General features: G+C 35.8%; 1 protein-coding gene across 1 annotated transcript in view; it reads right to left on the bottom strand.

Moving 5' to 3' along the window:
- Positions 1-16794, bottom strand: part of LOC107554866 (receptor-type tyrosine-protein phosphatase F-like) — a 90650-nt gene extending 73856 nt beyond the window's left edge. The window contains exons 1-6 of the mRNA XM_016237504.1: positions 16782-16794; positions 16194-16346; positions 12914-12925; positions 6473-6742; positions 1419-2000; positions 334-467 (exon numbers count right to left, since the gene is read on the bottom strand). Of these exons, the coding sequence (XP_016092990.1) occupies positions 334-467; positions 1419-2000; positions 6473-6742; positions 12914-12925; positions 16194-16346; positions 16782-16794 (1164 nt within the window). The remainder of the gene's footprint in view (positions 1-333; positions 468-1418; positions 2001-6472; positions 6743-12913; positions 12926-16193; positions 16347-16781) is intronic.
- Positions 16795-24835: the final 8041 nt, after the last annotated feature.

The following is a 24835-nucleotide window of genomic DNA, read 5'->3' as shown; positions in this document are numbered from 1 at the left end:
TTTTGGTAAACATATATAAATGAAATATTTATATATTATGATTGTTAGCCCATAAAAAAGACAAAAGAAGGTCAAATCAATATAAAAAAAAACATAGTTGTATGGCTGATATCAGAGTCATGTGTTTAAGATGATTGCATAGTGAGCTCATGCTGTGTATTTTACATTGTATACTGTAAGTCATCCAGGTATTCCATGCATATAGAAAACTTGCATTCTGCATACGTACTGCAAACGGCAAAGATAGCATGTGCAGTGTGCTAATAATATCATAGTGAACTTACTGTAGCCATTCACATAGAGTCAATGATCTTAGCTGTGTTCTGCTTTTACCTTGTTGTCAGTGCCGGCCTCCCAGTACGTGAGCTCATATTTGGTGATCTGATCCTGGACGGGCCACAGCCATGACAGCATGATCCGGGTGTCGAGCTCTGCCTCTGCTTCAAAATTAGTGGGCTGCGCCGGCACTGCAGTCAAGGATGGAGTTTGTCTTACTATACACTTAAATCACACCATTATATTGACTTTTGAAGCTAACTTTTGTAATGTCTTTCAATAATCTTCATTTAGGTATGTTGTTGAATTATCTTTTCTTCTTTTCTCAGCCCATATTGACCAGAATTATTTTTGTAAAAAAAAAAGTGTTTTGTTAACTTAAAGCTTAAATAAAATATAAATTAAAATAAATAAAGAAAGAAATATTACCTTGGCAACTACCTGAAAAAAGTTTAAGTGGAAGTTATTAATAAATAAAAATAGAAATATATAAAAAAATATTGAAATATAAATAAATTAAACCTAAACAGTAATATTTAAAAATTAAACAAACTAATACAAAATTGTAAAAGCACATAATAAAATTTCTGAAACAAAAAGAACTGAAAATTTAATTAAAATGAAATAATAATAAAATATAAATATAAAAATAAAAGCTAATTGTTTCAATAAAAACTATAATAGCATATAAATAATACTAAAATAACACTGATATTGATGCCCAGTCAGTATATAAAATTACAGATTGTAAGCATTATTTTGCAAACAAATAAACAAACAAACATAAATAAATACTCATAATATATTATTATTTATTATTATTAATCCATTAAAAAATATATATAAGAAGGTAAAATCAATATCAAAAACATAGTTGATATTGCTAAATTAAACCTAAACAGAAATATTTAAAAAGAACAAAAACTAATAAAAATGACAAAAGCACATAACAGAATGCCTTAAAAATGAAATGGAGTATTAAAAATGAAATGAAATAATAATAATAAAATAAAAATATAAAAATAAAAGCTAATTAATAATTTAAAAACTGTAATAGTGTAAAACTAAAACTAAAATAACACGGATATTGATATCACATGCTCACTTTCATTAAACAATCAATGATATGGCACATATCTCACCTCCTTGCTGTGTTTTAACCTGCAGTATGTCCGAGGGCGGTCCGTCTCCCACAGAGGTGAAGGCCAGCACGCGGAGGCCGTACGTGATGTCAGGTACCAGGCCGGAGATAGTGGTCAGGCTGCTGTCCTCTGTGTTGTGTTTCTGCCATGTGCTGAGCGGGAAGTGCATGTCGGGCGTGTAGTACACTCGATATCCTCGTATCTGTCCGTTGGGCTCCTCTGGAGGTTCCCACTGCACCAGCATGGTCGTGGCGCTCAGCATCCGGGCCTGAACGCGCAGTGGAGGAGACGAGGGCGCCTGTTCACTGGTTTGGGTCTCTACCGCCCCGCTCGGCGGCCCGCGGCCGATGTTATTGACTGCCATGACGCGGAATTCATACTCAGAGTACGGGCTCAAGCCACCGATGCTGTAGCGCGTTGACGCCACTCCGTCTACTTCCTGGAAGCCGTTGTCTGAGACTTTGGCCCTGTACTGAATCACATAGTAGGATACGGGTTCGGGGTTGCCAGAATCCCATGTTAGAGTTACACTGGTGGCAGTGGTTTCCGTGACGATCAGAGATGTTGGAGGACGGGGCAGAGCTGAGAATGCAAAAGAAACAAATGCATTCTCAGCTTCCTGACAATTATGATTGTGAATAATAATAATAATAATAATAATAATATTGGCAACCATACATGTGCGTGAACATCTAAAGTGATCCAAAAAAGAACAGTGAGATGTGTTTTCTTTCATTAATTACTGTGAATTGACGGCAGTATAGCTCAGTGCACTTAATTTTAACAGCCAGTGAGACTCAATTATATCTAAAACACAACAGAAACGTGTGTGCTGTCAATTTCGACTTCAGATGAATTTCCTAAAACTGTAAATATTTCTCAGTTTGAACAATAAAAGTTGTCAAAATCCAATCAACATCCCAATACAAACAGAGCTGTAATATTGCAAGATCATAAACACAATAAAGAATACGCTTTAATAATACAAACCCGATTCCAAAAACGCAGCATTGGGGGAATTGGTGATCCTCTGCCCATCTTGACTTGACTTTGAGACACTGCCACTCTGAGAGGCTCTTTTTATACCCAATCATGTTGCCAATTGACCTAATAAGTTGCAAATTGGTCCTCCAGCTGTTCCTTATATGTACATTTAACTTTTCCGGCCTCTTATTGCTACCTGTCCCAACTTTTTTGGAATGTGTAGCTCTCATGAAATCCAAAATGAGCCAATATTTGGCATGACATTTCAAAATGTCTCACTTTCAACATTTGATATGTTATCTATATTCTATTGTGAATCAAATTTAATAAAAAGTTTATGAGATTTGTAAATTATTCCATTCCTTTTTTACTCACAATTTGTACAGTGTCCCAACTTTTTTGGAATTGGGTTTGTAGTCAGTCGCTATATCATATAGTGCTATACTGTTTAGTCTAGTTAAGAGTGTTTTCAGAGCTAAGTGATTTTAGCTACCGATTACTGTGATGTCTGCAAAGACACTAAACCAATATTAAAACTATAAGCATACAGGCCTTATAGAATATCATGATATATGTTCAGGTCAGTGTGTTAACTAAAACGTTTAAAAACATTTATTTTGGTAACTGAAATTAAATCTGAATATTAAATGAATTACTTAAACATACTTAAAAAAAGACAAGGTAAATTAGAAATGTCTGCCTTTGCAATAATACTAAAATAGCACTGGTTTAGATGTTAGATAATAGGCAAAAAAACTAACCATGCAGACATTTTTAGTCCTTGCATTTGAAATCTCTGGGGTGTTTTTGCCACATGCCCTGGTTTATTTATCATCCTTAACATGAAAAAGGTGTTTGAAATGTATTTCTCAGTGTCTTTGCTACTAAAGCACATATTCTGACATGCTATCGTATGCCAAACGAATGCAAATATATCTGTGACATTTCTCAGGTTATATACATGCTAATGATCTGGCATTTGTCATCAAAGCTGTGTTAAACACTGCTATTACGATTATTCTGTGTCTGTATCCGTTCAGTCAGCTCACCCTATTTCCACAGGCGGACAGAAAAATGCCTGCATTGTCATCAAATAGCTTTTGAAATCAACTCTAAACAAATTTTGTGCAATATGCGATTGGACAGCTGTCAGAATCCAGACAGATCAGCTTGACTAAGCAGCAGCAGTGTGGAAATAAATAGAAAAATCCAGTGAAACTTGTGGCTGTGTGGTGCTTTAGGAGGCTTAAAGAAATCCCAAAACACAAGATATTAACCTCAGCTAGCATGATAATGCATGACGGGAAACGGCAGTGAGTACACTCAACACACTGCACACTTTAATCAATGCTAATGCTGTAACTCGACTCCATGTGCCTGAATTGAGCTGAACTTCTCTTTGACTCCTGCTCTAAATTCTTTATTTTACACACTTCCCTAGATACACCCATAAACACTTGCTGATTCACTGAGTAACGAAGAGCTCAGAGTAGCCTACATTTACAGACTAATACAGTAACTGTTACAGTAATCAGTGCTGGGTAGATCATTTACAAATTGTAGTCCGTAACTGATTGCAATTTACATGACAAAAATTGTAGTCAGTAACGTAATCCATTATTTTACACATTTAAGGTAATATAATCAGGCTACTTTTGATTACTTTTATTCACATTACTTTAGAACTAACTTGTTTATCACATTGATTTAAATATGACAATCTTGTATCATATTGATATAAAAATACGAAGAGAAAGAAAATATATTCCATTCATTGTTATCAACAACATGAAGTACATTTAAACATATCATTACATCAAGATTTCCCAAACTGGGGTTCGTGAAGGAACTGCAGGGGGTTCGTGAGTTTAATGAAAAGCAAATAATTAATTAAATCATAATAATTTAAAATAAAATAAATCATTTTTAAAATAACAACTATCAAAATAAAACACTTACTAAAAAAGTTTAAATATCTTATTTGTTTACCTGCATGTCATGTGACCATTAACCAACATCAGAGAACCGTGAACATGCAAATGTGATGCTTAATTATTAAAATATTTATTTTTAAATCTAAGGGGTACTTCAAGTAAATAGGTGAAAGAGGTTCAGCTGATAAACATTTTTTTGGGAATCCCCACATTACATGCAAATAAAAAATTAGGGAGAATCAAAAAATTATGAATAACTTATTGTTATTTTGTGAATAATATGTAATCATGTAATCAATAAAAAAGCACCTGTAGTCTGAGAATTTTTGGAATCTGATCCAGATTACACACAATCAGATACTACCCAGCACTGGATACTATGTTGTTGTTGGCGGTTGCCAGGGTGTTGCTATGTGGAAGCTAAGGTGTTCAGAGCTGTATAGAGCGAAATGCATCGTTGTTGCTAGGGTGTTGCTATGGTTTCCTGAGTGTCTTAGAGTGAGCTACTAAGTGGTTGCTATCATGTTCTAAATGATTTAGAGTGAGTTAGTTAAAAAGAATAGTGAGTTGTGCTTATAGCTAGAGTCAAAGAGCCCATGCAGGTTTGTATGATATTCTGGTGTCTGAGCACACCTTCAGTGTGAGTCTATTTGTATTTTAGCATCATCTTGTTCAATGTTCCTGTGGCTCAGTGGTAGAGCATTGCGTTATGTGTGTTCCCGGGGTTCGATTCCCAGGGAACACACATACTGGTAAAAAATGTATAGCCAGAATGCACTGTAAGTCGCTTTGGATAAAAGTGTCTGCTAAATGCATAAATTATAATTATTAAAATTATCTTATTGTTCAAATCTTTAAACCGTTGTGTGAGAACAACAGTATTTACAACAACGACACAGAGTGCAGCCTCTTTCTAGATTTCACAGCACAGTAATTCAGAGAGTGTGCTCTTTCACGCAAGCGTTTAACATGATAACTTTGGGACAATTAAATGTTTCGAATGGATTCATTATCGCGCAACAGCACTAAAAATAATCCTTAATGATGATTCAGAGCTCAGAGATTCTGTTCGCTCTGTCAAGGCGGAATAAAGGAGGAGAGAGATCTCCTCATTACATTTCAGCTCTGATGAAACATTGATGAGGTGATTGCATGCACTGTCTGTCTGGGTCGGTGGGAATCCCCATGAGTGTGTTATTGATGAGATTTCACTCTCAACGTTTCTGGGCCAAGCCTCCAATCTTTGTTTATTACCGTCTAGATAATCACAGATAATCACTGACTTTAAGTACACAACTGATATCAACGCTAGCTGTATGGATCACTTGGGGACAAAGATTAAAAAAAGCAATTTATTCATTTAAATGAATGAAACCAAGCATACTTCATTATTTTTAGGAATGTTACTACTTTACTTGAATATAAACGTTTCTGTATTACTACGTTTTGAAAAGCAAATGAAAATACACTTCTCCTTTGTGTGGGTACAATTGTAGTATGCATAACTGATTCACAAACAAATTGAGTTTCTTTTTCTTTCTTTAATGTTTTGACCAAACCAACAAATTAACAACTAATTTTAATTTTTGGGGTTATTATTATTATTATTATTATTTTTATTTTTTTAAGAAAAAATTACTTTTATTCAGCAAGGATGCATTCAATCAATCAAAAGTGACAGTAAAGACATTTATAAAATAACAAAATAATTATATTTCAAATAAATGCTATTTAATTTTTTTTAATTAACTGTTTACAACATTAATATTAATAAGAATAATCATAAATGTTTCTTGAGCAGCACATCGGCATATTAGAATGATTTCTGAAGGATCATGTGACACTGAAGACTGGAGCAATGATGCTGAAAATTACATTTTAAAATATATTAAAATGGAAAACTCTTATTTAAAATTGCAATAATATTTCAAAATATTACAGTTTTTTCCCTATATTTTTTATCAAATAAATGCAGCCTTGGTGAGCATAAAAGACCTCTTTCAAAAACATAAACAAATCTCAAACCTTTGAACGTTAGTGTATCTTTAATTATATTTAACCATGACTACTTTTCATACAAGTGCAAACCTTAAGCAGATCCTGTGTGACTTATATCTGAGGTGAAGCGTCTCTTACCTTTGACGGTGATCTGAGCCGTGGTGTCGATCATGCCCAGGGAAGATATAGCCACACAGGTGTAGTTAGCCGACTGCCGGATGTTGGTGAGCTCCAGCACACTTCTGCCAATAGGCATCTCCTCCTCTTTGGTGAGTTCCTGTTCCCCCTTCATCCACTTCACATAGGGCATGGGAGCGCCCACCGCCACACAGGTGAGGTTCACGCTGCCGCCCGGCATCACCTCGTGATTGGTAGGTGGGATTGAGAAACGTGGCGGAACTCGCCGGACTGTTGGAGGAGTGCAGATTATGTTATATGCAGAATACAGATACTGGAAGGCAGAGAACATGCTTCAGGAATGGCTCTGGCAATACACCAATGACATCTAGAGTCTGTATTTGAGTGATTGTACTGTAAATATGAGAGATATTAAATATAAATTAGCTCTCTCTATATCTTAATGATTAATCTGAACAGACAAATGCCAAGCTAAATCAAGGAAACAGAGCTGAGAGCCTTAATATACTAAACATTCACCATATAAGAGTCTGTTTTGACAGTAAATACATCTCAAGGCCTTTTTTTGTCTCTACAGTCGAGTCTCCTTATTGTCTCATTAAATTCAATTTCTGCCAAAGCGCTCGAAAACTATTCACCATTACATCACTAAATGAGCTCTGTTTGCATTACAAATACATACTAAAAATGCAGAAGAAGAGGGTCGTCGAGTTGTACAGTGCTTTTTTCTCTGTCACACTAGCTTGGACTGACAGATGCTCAGGACCTCAAAGAGACAGTGGACAGGTGAATGTCACGTCTCAGATTTGAACTTTAGACTTTCTCATCACTGTGACTGATAGATTAGCAGTGCAATGCACATTTGCTTTATCATTTCATAGATATAAACAGGGACATTCAGACTCTGAAAGCTTGAGATTTCACTGAATTTCCCACAGAATTCAAATGCATGTCACTTATAAAGTTTTAAGCATTCACCACCCCTTGCATGCTTGTTTATTAAATATTATAGATAATTTGATTATGCTTTCAGCCATCAATGAGACTGTCAGATTCGTTTAAAATTCTAGTATGTTTAAACAAATTTCACAAAAGTATTTTTTATATATATACTTTCTGGTAAAAAAAACTATTTGCATATGACTTATTTACATGTTGGCATGACAATGTTCATTGTAACATTGTAAAGCTATTTTTGCAAAGAAATGCATCTAATTTAGATCATGAATGCCATGATTTGACAGCAGAATGTCCTCACCACATTTAGTTGGTGTGAAGCCAAAGCCAAACCATCCTGTCCACTGAATTCACAGCAAACACACTGTGTATCTCCAGAGCTACCCATAACGAGGAGCATTTTATGTAGACTTCAAGGGTAAACAGCCTTCTGAGAGCATCCATGAAGAGCCCGCTAATAAACCGATCTTTTATAATGCCTCTCCTTATATAAAGTGGAATTGTTTTCAGATGGCAGCTGAGTTTAACATGGAGCTCTGCAGCCAGACATCTGCCTATATTTCATGGATAAACAAGTCTCACTTCTGAGAGACTCCAACTCACTTCCAAATCCGAACATTACCTGCTCATTTCCTCACACAAGAAATGATTGCGGATAAATGAGGAAAGTATGCGGCTGAGGGATTACAAATGCTCAGTATTTATTTGACTTGAATGCAGTTTCAGGAAAGTAGAGCATTAACTATAACCCAGAGACCAACAATAATCATTCATCTCGCTCTATCACAACATACAGTAAATACAGTTTTCGGTTTCTGCATTATTACAGTAGGTAAGGTTGGTAACATTTTTTTTTACGGTGTCCATGTTACAGATCAGAGCATGTGAGCAGAGCGGGGAGCGGAGTGGTAATATTTACGTAGCGGAGCGTCACACCGCTCCGCTTCGCTCACATGCTCTGTTACAGATGTTACATGTACTTATTATAGTAATAACAATAAACTTTGCTAAATTACATGCAACTAACCCCAAACCCTCATCCTAACCCTAACCATATAGTAAGTACATGTAGTTAATGAATATTACTCAGTACTTAAAGGTATAATTACACTGTAACAAGGACACCGTAAAATAAAGTGTTACCGCAACTGCGTAAGAAAATACTGCAAACTTATGCAATGTGACAAATCTGTCCTCACTGAAAGTGAAATAATGTGTGCACCAAGAAAAAACTAATCACAATGAGGCTTTCAACCCCTGAGATTCCACAGTGGGTGGAGCTACATTTTGCAATGCAATGTAATGCAAAAAAAAAAAAAACTCAATGATGAACTGACAAACGATAGTGGCTAGTAAAGGCAAAAATAGCACATGGTTATGCCACATTATTTTTTTAACCACAAAACCTTTAACTCAGTTTTTGTAATTTGAACATATTGCTGAGGTTCAGGTACAGTAAATCAATATTTATTGCAAAATGTATTGATTCAAGTCAGGTAAACACTGAGCAAATTGTGCTTATGGTGTGTGATCTGTATTGGCCGTGGCCAGAGGCTGCTGAACTGATCATCATCTCTGAGAGTTACGCTCAGAGTTTTGACTTTTGGGATTGAGTTAAGTTTGTTAGTCGGGCAGGAATGCCTGCAGGTGTAAGAGTGCAAGAGAGACATCACATTAATCCACGTTAGTCACTGTACATAGAGAGGATGATGTTACCCATGGACATGAGGGATGGTCACGACATGATGGCAAGAGATTCACTCAGTTAGAGATTGTTAAGAATGTTTGAGAAGTCTCTGCTGGCTAGTAAAACAGACCGGCGTGAGCGATGTGAACGATGCCAGTGGCCGTGGTGAGATTAGAGAATGGGCTGAGCTGACTTTAGTCACTGATCTCATGAGAATATTGCTGGGAGTGTTAACAGAGCAATGGAAGCTTGCAGTTAGACATGCAGACAAACACATATACATGCATGCACACATTCAATCTGAAGAGAGAAAGAGAGCACAAGGAGAGAAAGAGGATGTTTTGAAGGGGAGGTGATTGCAGGTAGCTGGGGTTTATTCAATGCACAAGAGATTTCATACACACACATGGACACACACACAAACAATCCCAAGTACATCAATGGCTGTGCAAACATGAAGCAAAAAAGCACACATATATAGATAGTCAACAGAGCATACATGACCTACAGACTAAAACACCAATAAATGAAAAAAGAATCCAAACAAATGCATCAAAAACGTACAAAATAGTGCAAAGAAACCAATTTCAGCTTCATCTGCTCAATAGAAAAAAATACGGTTGGATAACACTCCGAAACAAGCTGTGATCAGAGAGGGATTCTACAACAAGCAAACTCCTGATCCTGACAATGTTTCTGCTGTCAGGGATGGACACTACAGTTGAACAGTCTTCTGCAGTGTCAACTCGCTGTAAATCTTCTGGTCTGAGGTGGATTATTGGAGAACCAGTCTCTAATCAGCATCAAAGCTGTGCTTTACAGATTCAACCAACTCAAATAAAAGAAACATGAACTCAGGGTCCAAGAAGAACATGCCAAATAAGAATAAATCTTTTTTTAACTGCCAGTTTGGCTGGCTTTATTAGAAACTGCAACATATATAGTCTGACACTCACTGATATATGGTTGCATCTACAAAAACTAAATGTAATATTAGTGACAAATACAGTGCTCATCTTCTAACAAGTGGAAAATGTATCATCCAAAATTGATCTAGGATGCATATAGGTTTCTTCTTCAAGAACTTCTAAAATGAAAATATAAATAAACAAAACAATGAAAATATAAATAAACAAAACAACTTCAAAAAGAAGAGGAGATTGGATAATTTCATATATGATGCTTTCCTTTGCCACAAATAATCCATAAAGTATTTTTATTGTCAGAGAGTAAATTATGTAATTTCAAAGTATAGTTTCTAGGCCAGTAAGTAATATTTATGGCCAGCAATTCATTCCATAGTGGGACGTGTAGCAAAAAAAAAAAAAAAAAAAAAACCTTCCCTATAATAGACAAGAGAAGTCAAATCTAAGACTACAGGGATTATCCGTGTTGAAATGTCTCATTTGTGCTCTGCAGGTGCCAGTGAGAGATACTGCAGAACAACAGCGCTGAAGATATCTCGCCCGAGGCCACATAAAGTGAATTATGCATTACGACATGAAGACCTGAAGAGATGATCAGCACAGAGATCGGAGTGACCTAAAATCGACTGCCAGAAACCTGGGTCATGTTAACCCAACCAGAATATCAAGAATCGTTGCTATATAGTTCTTGATGTTACATTATAGATTCTTCAGATAAGTCTACTGGCTTCTGGACTTATAAAACAATTTATTTTCCTAAATCAGTTTAAAAAATACAAATAAAAAAACAATAAATAAATAATAAATAACCAAATTGATTGATTGACTGACTGTTTTTTTGCACACAACCATGCCAAAATATCTCATTTTCATTACTGTGTAATGAAATGCATCTAATAAATATATAACAGCATTATTTAAAATGTAAGGTACAACTTTAAGCGTAAAACATGGATTGTTTTTGTTGTATAAAAACAAGAAAATATCATTACAAACAAATAATAAATAAAAAATCAAAATGGAATGCAAAATATAATTTTTTCCCCCTTTTGCTTTTGAAGGCGAAATATGACCTGAACATTTATTTGTGAGATTCATCAAAAAAAAAAAAACTCTTAGTGTTCTCTCATCGCACTAAGCTGTAAAACTTTTCTGGTACAAACTGGAAACTAATTTTTCAGTGCATTTGCTGTGTGAGTCCTGAAACACCACATTGTTTGACAGTATGTTGTTTCTATTTTCCTTAAGCTTCCACACTTCAAAGGGAAAAAGCTAATTTGTCAATGTCATGCATTGTTCTTGTCCAACTGAAACAGCTTGTTTCTGCGATAATGTGACATGAAGAGGACATTGTCTTCCTCCTATATGAAGAACAGATGCCCGGGTTCAATCTCGCCGGGTTTCTGGAAGGATAATGACACTCTTTTAAACAAAAAACGCTGGGACGAAAAAGCTCTTTTGCTTTCTGCCATCATATTTTCTGTCTGTTTGTATTGTTCTCCACATCGGAAGTCCTCACCAAATGGCTGATTCCAAGACAAACAATGAAAGCTGCTTTAGCCAGCTTAAATACTTGAGAGCTCAAAAGGCTTTCTGGCAGTTCACAGAACAAGCCCTCTGATGAAGAAGCAGAGCAGAGCAGACAGGGGATTGCTGCCATCTTTGAAATTTGAACTGGTATATAAACAGGTCTGATCCGCTAAGCTAAGGGTGGATTCCTCTGTTTGTTCTTTGACCTCTGAGTTCAAGCTTTGAGCAACAGCAAATCGTCCTGTTCATTTAGAAAGAATGATGCTGCTGTCCTCTGTTTTCACAAACAAGACCAGCCTACGCTGCACAAAACACCTCCTTAAAACATGAGCATGCACACAAGAAAACTTCTGTAGACAAGTACATAAAAATACTTCAGACAAATAAAATAACTGGTAGAAATCCTCGTGACACAAAGGGTGTTTTCACACTTCACATGCGAGATGAAACCAGTAGATAAATGCAAGTGTGATTAGTGTTATATCACTGAGATACTATTATAGTTTTTATTATTATTTTGGGTTAGTTTTTATTTTTATATTTTCAGTTTCCATTTTAATTGTACAATTTTGTTGTGTTTATGTCGTTTTTAGTAGTTATTTATTTATAATGGTAACTAGCTTAAAATAAGTTTAGATATTTTATTTAAGGTAACATTTATTTTATTTCATGTAACATTTTTTTTCATGGTTTTAGTTTTAGTTAACTATAATGACCTTGGTAAAAACCAAAGGAACAAACACACAATTGTATAATGAAGAGTCCTTACACTGCTATAGTGACTGTGCTCAGGACTGCAGTTATATTACATATATACAGTTAAATAATGTGAAACAACTCAAACTAGAAGTGCAGTTTTAAAAACAAGGACCAGATGGATGTTTCTTTTGGGATTTTGCCATTTGCAATTGGTATGCATGTAAAACAACACAAAACAAACCAAAAATGCATGACTGAAAAACTCAACATTGGTTTCCATTTTTTAAACAAATGCACCATAGATTGAAGCCAAAAAACACAATGCATCGATCTCAGGTTCAGACCAAGTAGTTGAAGTGTGAAAACAGCATAAAAGATCCCTGAAGTTGCTTTAGGGCTCTTTACACAAAACTACAAATGTCTGAAAACAACAAAACATCCACAGTTCTGACACATGCATCATGAAGAAATAGGCTAAGCTGAAATGTGAGGCAGCAGCATGCATGTGGAAGGGGAGGATGAGAGAGATTCAGGTAGAGCAGAGCTCCAGAGAGACTGGCACACAACAGCAGGGGACGCACGCCGCCTCCCGTCCACCGGCCGACCCTCTGCGTAGGAGGAGAGATAGTGAAAAGAACGCACCTTCCCGCTGGTCTGTGAGTGAGGAGTGGATTGATTTTGGATGGCAGGGTGCGATGATGATGGAGGAAGGGAAAAAAAAGAGAAGAGAGGAGGAGGAGGAGGAAGACAAGGAGAAACAGAGAGAGTAAAACAGGCAAATATTCCGCTTATCCATAAAAGAGACGTGAGACGAGAACATGGAGACAATCACAGCACCAAAACACACTCACACACCCATTCATTTCCAGTTTTGTTCTTGTATTGTAAATCAAGGTGTATTTTATGAAAGCTTATGCATTACATTCAGGCCAGATTTGAAGTCGATACATTGCAAGCGCATACCGTATTTTCTGAAAAATGAGTTGCACAGGGTCAAAATTTCATTGAGAGAGAAAAAAAGATTTGCATTGGTCACGTGTTCTTATTACAGTTGCATGCCATAATTACACTCAGAAATAATATAAAATATTAGTGAATGAAAGGTTCACAAACATTATAAACACTATAAACATTAGTGCCAGACAACATTTATGCTATTATAAACACCAAATCTATAAGCAAATTTTTAAACGCATCATACAAGTTGCTTCGGAATAAAATTTTGCAGCATGTTTCAGATGATAAAAAGTGGCATATTCCAGAAAACACAGTACTTAACATGCTTTCTTGCCTTGTTGTGGTGGTAACTAACCTCAGGAACAAATTACTATATAATTACTATAGACTAACCCAAACCCTACCTGACAATAAAAAAGTTAGCATTTTTAGAATTAAAAAAGTACTGAATTGTATATGTGCACCTGTGTGCATATAAATGATTTAATTAACCTATAGTATGTCTCTCTGCGATCTCTTTCTGCCTACACCTTCCAAATTTACAAAAGCACACACACACACACACACACACACAAAAATAAACAAACAAACAAACAAACACAGAAGAAGCATGATGCAAGACCCTCATCAGTGCTTGAGGGTCTCAGTGTGATAAGGCACATGAGAATGAGAGTGAACACACACACAATCTTTCACATGAAAGGATAAGCAATTATGGAATGATCACTCCTATATACAGTGATAAACACCTACTCACTGCAGTTGAACCCAAAGAAAAAAAAGACACATTTTAGAGAGAGAGAGAGAGAGAGAGGAGGAAATGCACTAAACAAACACACACAGGCCCACACACAGCGTTCAGAAGAGATCTGTTAGAGTACGTGTGTGTCAGTGAAGTTTGAACACCTGGAGAGAGACTCTAGTTAGTCAGACTATAAAGAAGAACAAAATCACATCACAGCATACAGAAAATATCCTCATTAGCAGGGCTGGCCGATACGTTTATAAACACTGATTGTATTGAAAACATTGATTCATTTAGTTTGATTCATTTAGGTCAATCAGTTCTTCAAACTGTTCATTTCAATGAATCAATTCAAGAATCAATGATTCACTGATTCCGTGAATTGTTTGCTAAAAATATTAATGGAAGTGCATGTGAGGCAATTTATATGCCTTAACATTTAGTAAAATAAATATCTTGGCAAATGCTGTTGTGTGTACTAATAAATACTGTTATGTTTACTGTGCAATTTATACTTTAACTAAAATAAGTAAAACTAATTAAATATTCTTCTCATTCATTTAGTGGAAAAAAACATTCTTTTGATTATTTTAAATATTTCTTTTACTGTATTTAACTTTAAACATTTTGAATTTACATGTAATAGCTGTGGTTAAAATGACGATTCCTCGCAATGAAAAAACCCTTTAAAGCAAATACTAAAATGTTGAGATATTGCCATATATTATTTAAGGACTCTATCGTCCAGCCCAACTCATTAGTTATAGAATAACAATGCAAGAGAAACGCATGCACACACAGTGATAAGCCTATAGAGTTCACATAACCACGAAGACACATCAATAGTAAACCCTTGAATAGAAAAGCAATAAAAGTATGACACTTCCAGTGAAAAATTCATGGACTAACAAAATGAAAACATCTCTCTCACCATAAAACATCAGATGCTCATACATATATATTAAACGTCATTCATCAAAAGGCACGTCTTGAGAGAGCGTGTGGTCTGTGTAAAGATCAAAGGGCTCCAGAGAGAATTCACATGATATGATCTGCACGATGCATCATTTATATGAGTTTCTCTCCGATTGGTCGAGGGCTTGAGGAAGAAGACCAGGAGAATTTATGGACAAAGATGTGTGTCTAGTTCTCATTTCCCCGGTTTACTTTTCAAACACATACACAAATGCAAAATTCAAAACACACTATCAAAGAACAATGTACAACGCATCACCATATTTGAAAGTCTGAGTTTGAAGTGTCCTTTAAGCACTTGCCTGGCAAAAGTGGCTGTTAAATAAAAGGCGTTTCTTTGAAACAAGGCTTCAGTGGTCTCTATAGCTGCTGTAATAGATCCCGACATTAATGAGGGAATTTCCAACGGGATTCTCCATTCCAGCTTGCAAGTCTCAACTCAGTCCTTTCGTTGATGATGCCCTGACAACCCTTTCACCATTTCCACCAACCTTCATGACCAGCAGCATTAGAGGGCATTTTATCTCATTTGCTACTCTTTACCAATTTTAAATATATTCTGCACTTGTTCCTGAAGTCCAATTATAATGCTAATCAGGTTTCTAGCACAAAAAAGATGTACTTTAATATTTTCAACCTCTCTCTGGCATTACCAATTGAACAGGCTGCTTTTGCTACTGTACCTTTAAGACTTTTAATGATCTCTGGTGAAAGGCCGACCTCCTCACAACTAACAGCTAATGCAACGCAAACGGTAAAGTAATGGAATATATTCTAGAAATATTAAATTTAAAACACATGAAATATATCAAAAATAACAGAAATAGCAAAGATCACTGGGAGAAAAATTATTAAAAATATAATCAGTGTAAATCAACTATAATCATCTTGGACCTAAAAGCTTTTAAAAAGTATATTAGTTGTAAAGATAAGCTTGTAATTTCACAGTGAAGTCAAAAACTGTTATACATTATACAACAAAAATACATTAAAAATAAAATAAAATACAATTTTCTAATTAATTTAGTGAAAAGCTGTGTGGAAAACATTTCTTGATTATTCAAAACTGGAAAACAATGGCACAGTTCTCCACTGCAGAACCGTGTTTCTATTAAGACAAATGCGTGATTAGAGAGAAATGTGAGCTTTTGAGCGACAGGTCCTGTTCTGGCCGTGGTAAAGCCTGTATGGAGAGCAGATCGAGGTGAAACGGGATGGGGTTTTGGATTTGGTTGCAGATCTTACCTCTGACGTAGAGGTTGGCAGGAGCGGAGTAGCGTGTTCCTGCGCTGTTCACCGCCACACACTCATACTTGCCCTGGTCCGATTCCTCGCTGTTCTCGATTTGGAGAGCCCCTGCAAACACAACACACACAATCACAAATGCTCTCTCACACACTCACAAACAATCGCAACCTCCGTCGCTTTAAACGAGGGCGGCCTGAGGAAAATAATCTATTTTTTCTGCCTAAACAACACGTACACACTGACTAACACTCGGCTGGCATATGACCTTTCTCGTCTCTCTAAACACTGAAAGAAAAGAGCAACATCTTTCACATAATTCAATAAATCTAAAGCAAACTGAGTTATTTATTCATTGTGGCAAGTAAAAAGACCTGCAGGCTATGCCAGCTATAAACGTCACTGTACATAAGCTCTGCTATTTTGCGAGCCGAGACAAAGCCGTGCTCTTAGAGAATGGATCTATCAAGATGTAATACAAGCGCTGCAATTACTGTCAATACATCCTCTATGCATCCACTGCAGGTGGACTAAAACTGACAGCAATATCATAAAGTTCTGTATCTCCGTCTTCACACTGTCACTTACCTGGGTTCGGCATTCTGTTGATAACATAAATTAACACAAAAAGTTCATATACATTGCGTTTTGACAAAAATCATTAGCTCATTAGGTGTTTTAGTATGGTGGTGCTGTTTGTTTGCGTGATGTGACATACATCATGCAATCTGTGGATGATGGAAGCACACTGAGAGAACTAAAAAAATGTTGTCAGAGTATTTCAGAAGTATTCCTGAAATGCATTATGGGATGGGTTTAAACGTGTGCAATAACAATAGAAACATAATCGAAAGACTGTGAGTGCATGAGACCTGAGCATTAACCTCGCTCCCCGAGTGTATTATACAGAAGAATGACTCTTTAAAACATTTACAGCACACATAAACACATACACACACATATGAGATCTGTTCCAAACCCAAATGAGCTGTAAAAATGTAAAAAAATAAAAGATCAACCAGAGTTATTAACTAAAAGTATACAAAAAAGTAATTACTTGAAATAAAATAAACATTTCCTGAAGTAAAATAAAATATAAACTTAGCTTATTTTACCTATTTAGCATTTTGTTTAAAGCAATAAAAATAATTCAATAAACTCAAAAATAGTAAAAACTACAGACATATATAAAAAAGACAAAAATACTAAAACTTTAAATAAAATGAAAACGAAAACAGTAAATATAAAAATAAAACCTAATTCTAAATTATGAAAATAAATATATAATTCTAAAATAACACTGGGATCAACGTGTAGCTTAAATACAATGTAAGTTAAAACTACTTTTCCAATCATTCTCTGCATCAGCATAATGAGATAATAAAATACACAGATAAAGCATAAATCACACACCTAATGCATGTGTTTTGCTCTTTATTGTGTTGAACTAGTGGTAAAAATTATTCCTATGCAAGTTTTATGTTTAGAATTACAATTTTCAAACGTGCAGTATCTTCCTAGGAAGGTGAAGTTTTTATTGGTTCTTTGATGTGATGTTAGATTTTGGTCAAAATTAGGTATCTTTTTAATTTTGCTGTTTGCAGTGGCTTTTTGATACAGTACTTAGAAATGCAGCTCAGCAGTGTTTGGAACAGAGCTACTGTCTCTTTTTCTCTACTCATCAGGAAAGCAGGCTTTTTTCTATCACTTATTACATCTGAAGCGCTAGTGTCAGCCTGATGTTGAAGGATGCTGTTCTGTCCTCTCTCAGTCTCATCTCACTTTCTCGCCCTGACATTCCTTCTGAAGAGATCGACTTAAATCTTGCATTTCTTTCCTTCTACATCAGTCCTGTCATATCAGCGGTGCGTTTTCTATCCCTCAGTTGAGCCATTCTGGACTCTTCTGCCGGAGACGAGAGGTGCTCGGTTAATACATGACACTAATTTTTTCTGCTGTGGGGAATGAGATGTTGTCCAGGTATCTCACAGTTTCTCAAGCCGCACTGCATCTCTTCAGTTATTGATCAGACAAATGGTCAGCCATCCGGACAGTAAGTAAAGGTCAGTTCAGCAGAAAATTACAGTTAAGTTCATTTCCTCCACATTCTTACTCTAATGTATTCAGATATTTTACTTGAGCCTTTTTTGGTAATTATCGCTATTCTCAATGATGATACTCAAAATAACATATGACAAAAATAATATTATATATACTATAATGTAGTACAGATAAAAACAAATTAGTATCATTATGTATAAAATTTATATAAACATATTAATGTAGAAACAATTTTCACATTTCCCCAAATTCTCATTTTCATAATGTATTCAGACATTTTAATGTATAGTTTTTTTTTTTATAATTCTTGCTATTCTCAATGATGATACTCATTATTGTGACATATAAAAATAATATTGTTTTATATATTACAGTAATGAGTATCATTATTGAGAATAGCAAAAATATATGTATAACCTTTAAAAAATATTAATTACTATTACTATTATGCATTTAAACAATGTAATACATTTAAAACAATATATAATGTAGTATATAACATAATATAGTGTAGCTAAAATCAAAGAAGTATAAAAGTTGTATAAATATATTAATGTTGAAATATTTTTTTGATATTAATATCATTTATGCAAAATGTAATTTCTTCTTCAGATTTTGACGGATATGACGGATAAGTTCTTGACAGGTTTTGTGAAATCCATAAAAATGTTAATAAGATGCATATTTTGTTTTTGTCTTTTGTTTGGTATAGTGATGTATTATTTTCAGTAAGACTGAATCAGACGTCCATTAGTGAGACAGACGAGCAGAGGTTCATGCACAGAGACGAGGAGGAAGACAAAGAGAAAGGTTCCAGAATGAGAGAGAAAATGGGGACAGGGTGATGGAGGGGGACACTTGGGGGTGAAAGAGGAATCGAATGATGACGCATTTGGATTTTTTCTGTTTTCAGCATTCTTACCTCTGATTGGTGTACCACCTGGTGAGGTAATATGAATGCAAATAAGATTAAAGAGAACTGTTAGTGTGAAAGAGAGAGAGAGAGAGAGAGCTAGAGAGAGAGAAGAGGAAAGATGAACAGGAGAAAAATATTTCTTTTTTAAGAAGCGGCATGTACAATCTTCCCCAGAAGACGTTCGGCTCTTCTGTTCTCAGTGTGTGTTAATTCACATTATGAAGTTTACATTGCTGCTTCAGGCCAGAAACACGATATGCAAGTATGCATGGTCCTGTTGTACATACATGATGTTCAATCTCCAGTACTCAAAAGAGTTACTATGCTAAATGTCTGTGCAATCAAAATAGATGTGTTATTATTTAGGGAGCTGGCTATAAAAAATTAATTTGAACTAAATTGCACAGCAAACATGACAGTAGTGTCCATAGAAGAAGAGTTTACAGTAATATCTGCAATAGCATCCCTTGTACTCGAGTTTAGAGTTCACGTACCTGTACTTGTTTAGAGTATGTTTTGGCCTTTAAATGACTCATTCTTGTGAGCCAGTAATAATTTCATCTCTCTCTGCACAAAGGTCTTTTGCTATTTTTACAGTGCTGCACATTCTACCTCCAGCACAACTTTGGCCTTTGAATTTAACCACAGCTGTGCTAAATAAAAACATAAGTTGTCTGAAGCATCACAGAAGAAAACCTTTTTGAGCAAACTGCAAAGTGATAGTGCACTGACCGACCCTTGAGTCTTATTAATTTCAAAAGAGACTTGTTTAACTTTGAAAAAGCTCCAGATACTTGCCATTTCATTGTTACATGTTTTTTTTCTGACCAAAGTCATATTATAATTACAATGTACAAACCTGTAGTAAATGCCTAGGAGTGTTTTTTAATAGATACTTATGCAATATGTTGATATGTGAAGTTGCCTTAGATTTTAATAAAAAAGAGTCCATGTGGAGTCTGTTGACTATGATGCAGATTCATGTCAATCTGGATCATAAATCAACCACTCCACCATGTGAAAACAGTGCAGATTTGGGAAGGGGGTCAGAGACACGAGGAAGCCCCTGTAAACTGTGTGGATTGTGGTCCATCAGCAGTTTACAGAGAGCATGGCGTACACTGGGACCCTCAGAAAGCCCAGGATGTCCAGAAAAGGACAGAATTGAGGACTTTAAGGTGAGTCTGCAGTGTAGCACATCCACCATGTGAAAACAGTGCAGATTTGGGAAGGGGGTCAGAGACACGAGGAAGCCCCTGTAAACTGTGTGGATTGTGGTCCATCAGCAGTTTACAGAGAGCATGGCGTACACTGACACCCTCAGAAAGCCCAGGATGTCCAGAAAAGGACAGAATTGAGGACTTTAAGGTGAGTCTGCAGTGTAGCACGAGCATAATGAAAAATCAACCACTCCACCATGTGAAAACAGTGCAGATTTGGGAAGGGGGTCAGAGACACGAGGAAGCCCCTGTAAACTGTGTGGATTGTGGTCCATCAGCAGTTTACAGAGAGCATGGCGTACACTGACACCCTCAGAAAGCCCAGGATGTCCAGAAAAGGACAGAATTGAGGACTTTAAGGTGAGTCTGCAGTGTAGCACGAGCATAATGAAGAATAGTAAGACTTTACTATATCTTCACTATGGCTAGAGGGAGAAAACTTGAGTATGTGTTAATTTTTGCAGTTGGTAGTAAGAGTTCACCAAGACAGTCGCTATCAATCCTGGCTGTATTTAAGACTTTAAACAGCAGCTAAGCTGGACATCCATTATCTTACTGAGGAGAAATCAATAATCAGTCCGACACATCTCTGTTCATAAAGATTGGCACACCAATCCTCATAAATCACCTTGGCCTGAGAGCTTAGCGTGGCGTAGTGGGTAAAAATCGGTAACGCATGTCTACGGGATTAGTGCTTTTTTATCATCTTATCATCTGTCAGATTCTTTAGCACAAATGTTGCTGAAAATTAAGTGCAGACATGATAAAGATTTTTATTTGAACAATGGACCATTTTCAAAGACTGATGCGTTTCCACAGTAATTAACAGGGCCTAAAATACACACTCGCTAAGCACCAAATGCATGTAAAAAAAACAGCATCAAAAACTGTTAATTGCCAGCTGGCCGGTAACCTTTATAAAATGAATTCTAACAATGCCTGAGAATGCAATATAGTGCAATTATCAAATTGCATAGACCGTGTTGTAATGTAATCTGATGTGCTGTGTGATTCAAAGTGGCCTAACCCTAACCCTAATCACTGTGATCTTTTCACGTGAGCTGCTCATGATAACAACGTTTTCAATATCTCGGAGTGGTTCACACTAAATGCTGCTCCACACAAACAACATTCCCGTAAGTGCTGTGAGTTTGAATCGCTACAATTAGATTACAATTAGATGTGTTTCCCCAATTTGTTCTGGCTTTTTTTTTAAATAATGAAATAATGCACATACATTTTCATGGCCAGTAAAAAAAAAAATGTATAGTTGGTAAATTTTAAAGTCACTGGCCAATGGCAGGTGTTGTAAAATGTTAGTTTTAGGCCCTGCTTATTAACATCTAGAATCTAGAGAAAAAAATTTCTAGAAAATCTAGAAAAAGTTATTAATATTGTATTTCCATTGTTAAAAACGTTTAAAGTACATTTAAAAACACTATGTGTTATATTACCTTGACAATAAATTACAGCAAACTCTGTGTTTGACATCCGTTGACATCCTTCACTCTTCTGACCACCGTAATCAATCTCAATATTTTTTTTCCTCTGTTGGAAAGTAATAGAAATGTTATTGTGGATTTTTTTAATTTGCTACTGGAGCAAATGTGAACAAAAAAAAATAAATATATATATATATATATTTGACGTAGTTTGCATTCACCGCTGTAGAATTTTACCTAACTGTGGTACAATTCTACCCTAAATGTGAAAAGGGTCCACAGTAATTTGAAAATAATATTATTAAAGCCACACGGCTTTTGGCTCACACGTGTAAGAGGCTTGCGTGCGCTTATATTGAGAGAAGCAGGATTACAATCCAGAGACATTCTCATATCCCATCTCTCTTTATCAGATTCGGCCTCCCTGTCTGCTTATCACCCAGCCTGCATTGTAAACAGATTGTTGATTGGTGTCCAGGGCAGAATCACCTGCTTTGGCGAGGCTGGTGGTAATTACTCGTGTAAGAAAGATGGAATCGTTCATCCAAAAATGAAATCACCCACATGACGTCCCAAACCTTTATGATTGTCTTTCTTTTGTGGAACACAAAAGATAATATTTTGAAAAATGCTTCTTTGTGTCTCTTTCTATGAAGGTCAATCAACGTTTTTTCTTTTGTGTTCAAATAAAGTATGTCACACAGGTGTTGGAGTAACATAAGGGTGAGAAATATACATTATTTGGTGATTCTTTTGTCTGTTCGCTACTGTTCAGAAGTTTGGGGTTGGTAAGATTTTTGTTTTTGAAAAAAGTATCTTCTGCTCACCAAGGCTGCATTTATTTGAACAAAAATACAATAAAATAAGTAATATTGTGAAATATTATTACAATTTAAAATAATGTTTTTTTCTATGTGAATATATTGTGGAATGTTAATTATTGCTGTGATTTCAAGCTGAATTTTCAGCATCATTACTTCAATCTTCAGTGTCACAGTGTCTAATATGCTGTTTTGCTGCTCAGGAAACATTTCTGATTATTATCAATGTTGAAAACAGTTTCACAGTTTCAAAATTTTTTTGATGAATGTAAAGTTTAAAAGAACAGCATTTATTTGAAATAGAAAACATTATAAACTGTCACTTTTGATTGATTAAATGCATCCTTGCTAAATAAACATTAATTTCTTTAAAGAAAAAATTAAGTATGAGCTTTTTCTATAAGCAGATTGAACGATCAGATCACAACGTGTCTTTGGGACCCCATTTACACTTGCATTTGGCATGGTCCACTTGTGATTTCAATTACTCGAGATGGATGTCATTAAAAGATGTAAACTTAATCTATGAGACAGAGAGCTCTGTTTCTCTGATATGTGGTTGAGAGGTAAGTGAAGGGAACAGCGTGGAACTTTACATAATGTGCTGTGAGTGTTTCAAAGCGTCTTTGAAATGGGAAATGAGGAGCGGATGAGCACAATCAGAGAGAAAGCAAACAGCGTCCAGCGGCCGCCGCGCTCTAACTGCTAGAAGATAATGGAGGATAAAACAACTTTACGCAAATCGGCATCATTAAGAACAGCAGGTGCAGACAGGAAACACACGGGACTAAATGCTCTAACTGTTCTCTGTACATACACTAATTGAGCTTTACCAACACACAAGGGTTGCTCAATTATTAGAGATAACATCAAAACTCTGATATGGCATTGTGCGGTTATTAAAAACAGTTTTAATGTAAAATCGATTTAATAATGCTCCACGTAAACTCAATCCTGAGAGCTGCCCTGACTTTGATTTGCTTTAGGATTGCATATAGAATGGGAATTGAAGAGGATCTGGATTGTTTTTCATTTGATTCATTTTTGCATCAAGTGTGAACACTAATAAAGAGTGCAACACTTTCTACTGGCAGCAGAGCAAGGATAAAACATTTCATACATTTCACACAAAACATTTCACAAACATATTTATCAATATATATATATTATCCTTCTTAGACTTAATTAGAAAAAAGTTTCTAGTTTTAAGCATCTAATTACATTGTATTATATTATACAAAAAAATACAATAATTATGCTCTAAAAACACTTAAAATATCTAATGTTTTAAGGATGAAAATGAAATTTTTTAATGATTTAAATTTTTTTCCAGATCACACCCCAATCATGATCAGAAAGAAAGAATATAAATAAATAAATAAATAAATAGTGGTTCAAATTCCAATTATAATCAATCAATCAATAAATTAAAATAAATACATATACATACTGTACAAAACATGCAGTCCAACATCTCAAATTCCATTCTGGCAGTGAAACAGTTAAACACTGTTTATGGGTTTTCCACCGCAAACACAATGATGAAACCGGACTCCTCTGTGGTTAAACAACAGTGTCACTGAAGCACTAAAGTTTCGTTTTCTCACAGGATGGTTCTTTTATGCTACACTACAGCTGGAGAGTTTCTCTGAGAGACAATAGAAGGAGAATTTGGGAAAGCCTTCATGAAGAGCTTAGCATGAGCCCTGCAACGAGAGAATATGCCCAAATGAGGCGAGGGAGACTCCCTGGAGGGACATGTCTCTCGATGTGTGAGAACGTGCACCAGAGGAACACCTCGTCCTGCTGGAGGAGCTGCCTTTGTTGCTGTTTGTTTTTTGTTGGGAAGGTGCATTGTACGAAGGACTAGGTACAAGGACTAGGGTCACAGCAGGGTCGCAATTATGCAACGCAGGCCTTTGTGTGACACGCAGGTCTGGTAATAGACCCCAGTGGGAATAAACCAACACCAGCTGCAGCAAAGATACACCTCCATGTTCTAAAGGAATCGTCCATTCCAGGTCACCGCCAAAGGGGAAGGAGGATTTGAGACAGATACTACTGTGTATTACTGTATCAGGCTGGTGTAGTGGTTAAGAAAGAAATCACAACTGTTTCTCCTTGCCAGCAATGAGACTAAATGAAGGAAATAAAGACTTTTGAATAGTCTTCTGCTTTTGAT

This window comes from Sinocyclocheilus grahami, unplaced genomic scaffold (genome assembly GCF_001515645.1).
Source record: "Sinocyclocheilus grahami isolate Dianchi unplaced genomic scaffold, SAMN03320097.WGS_v1.1 scaffold517.1, whole genome shotgun sequence".
Lineage (NCBI taxonomy): Eukaryota > Metazoa > Chordata > Actinopteri > Cypriniformes > Cyprinidae > Sinocyclocheilus > Sinocyclocheilus grahami.
Note: the sequence above shows the minus strand (reverse complement) of the source record. Positions and strands in the feature narration are given on the sequence as shown.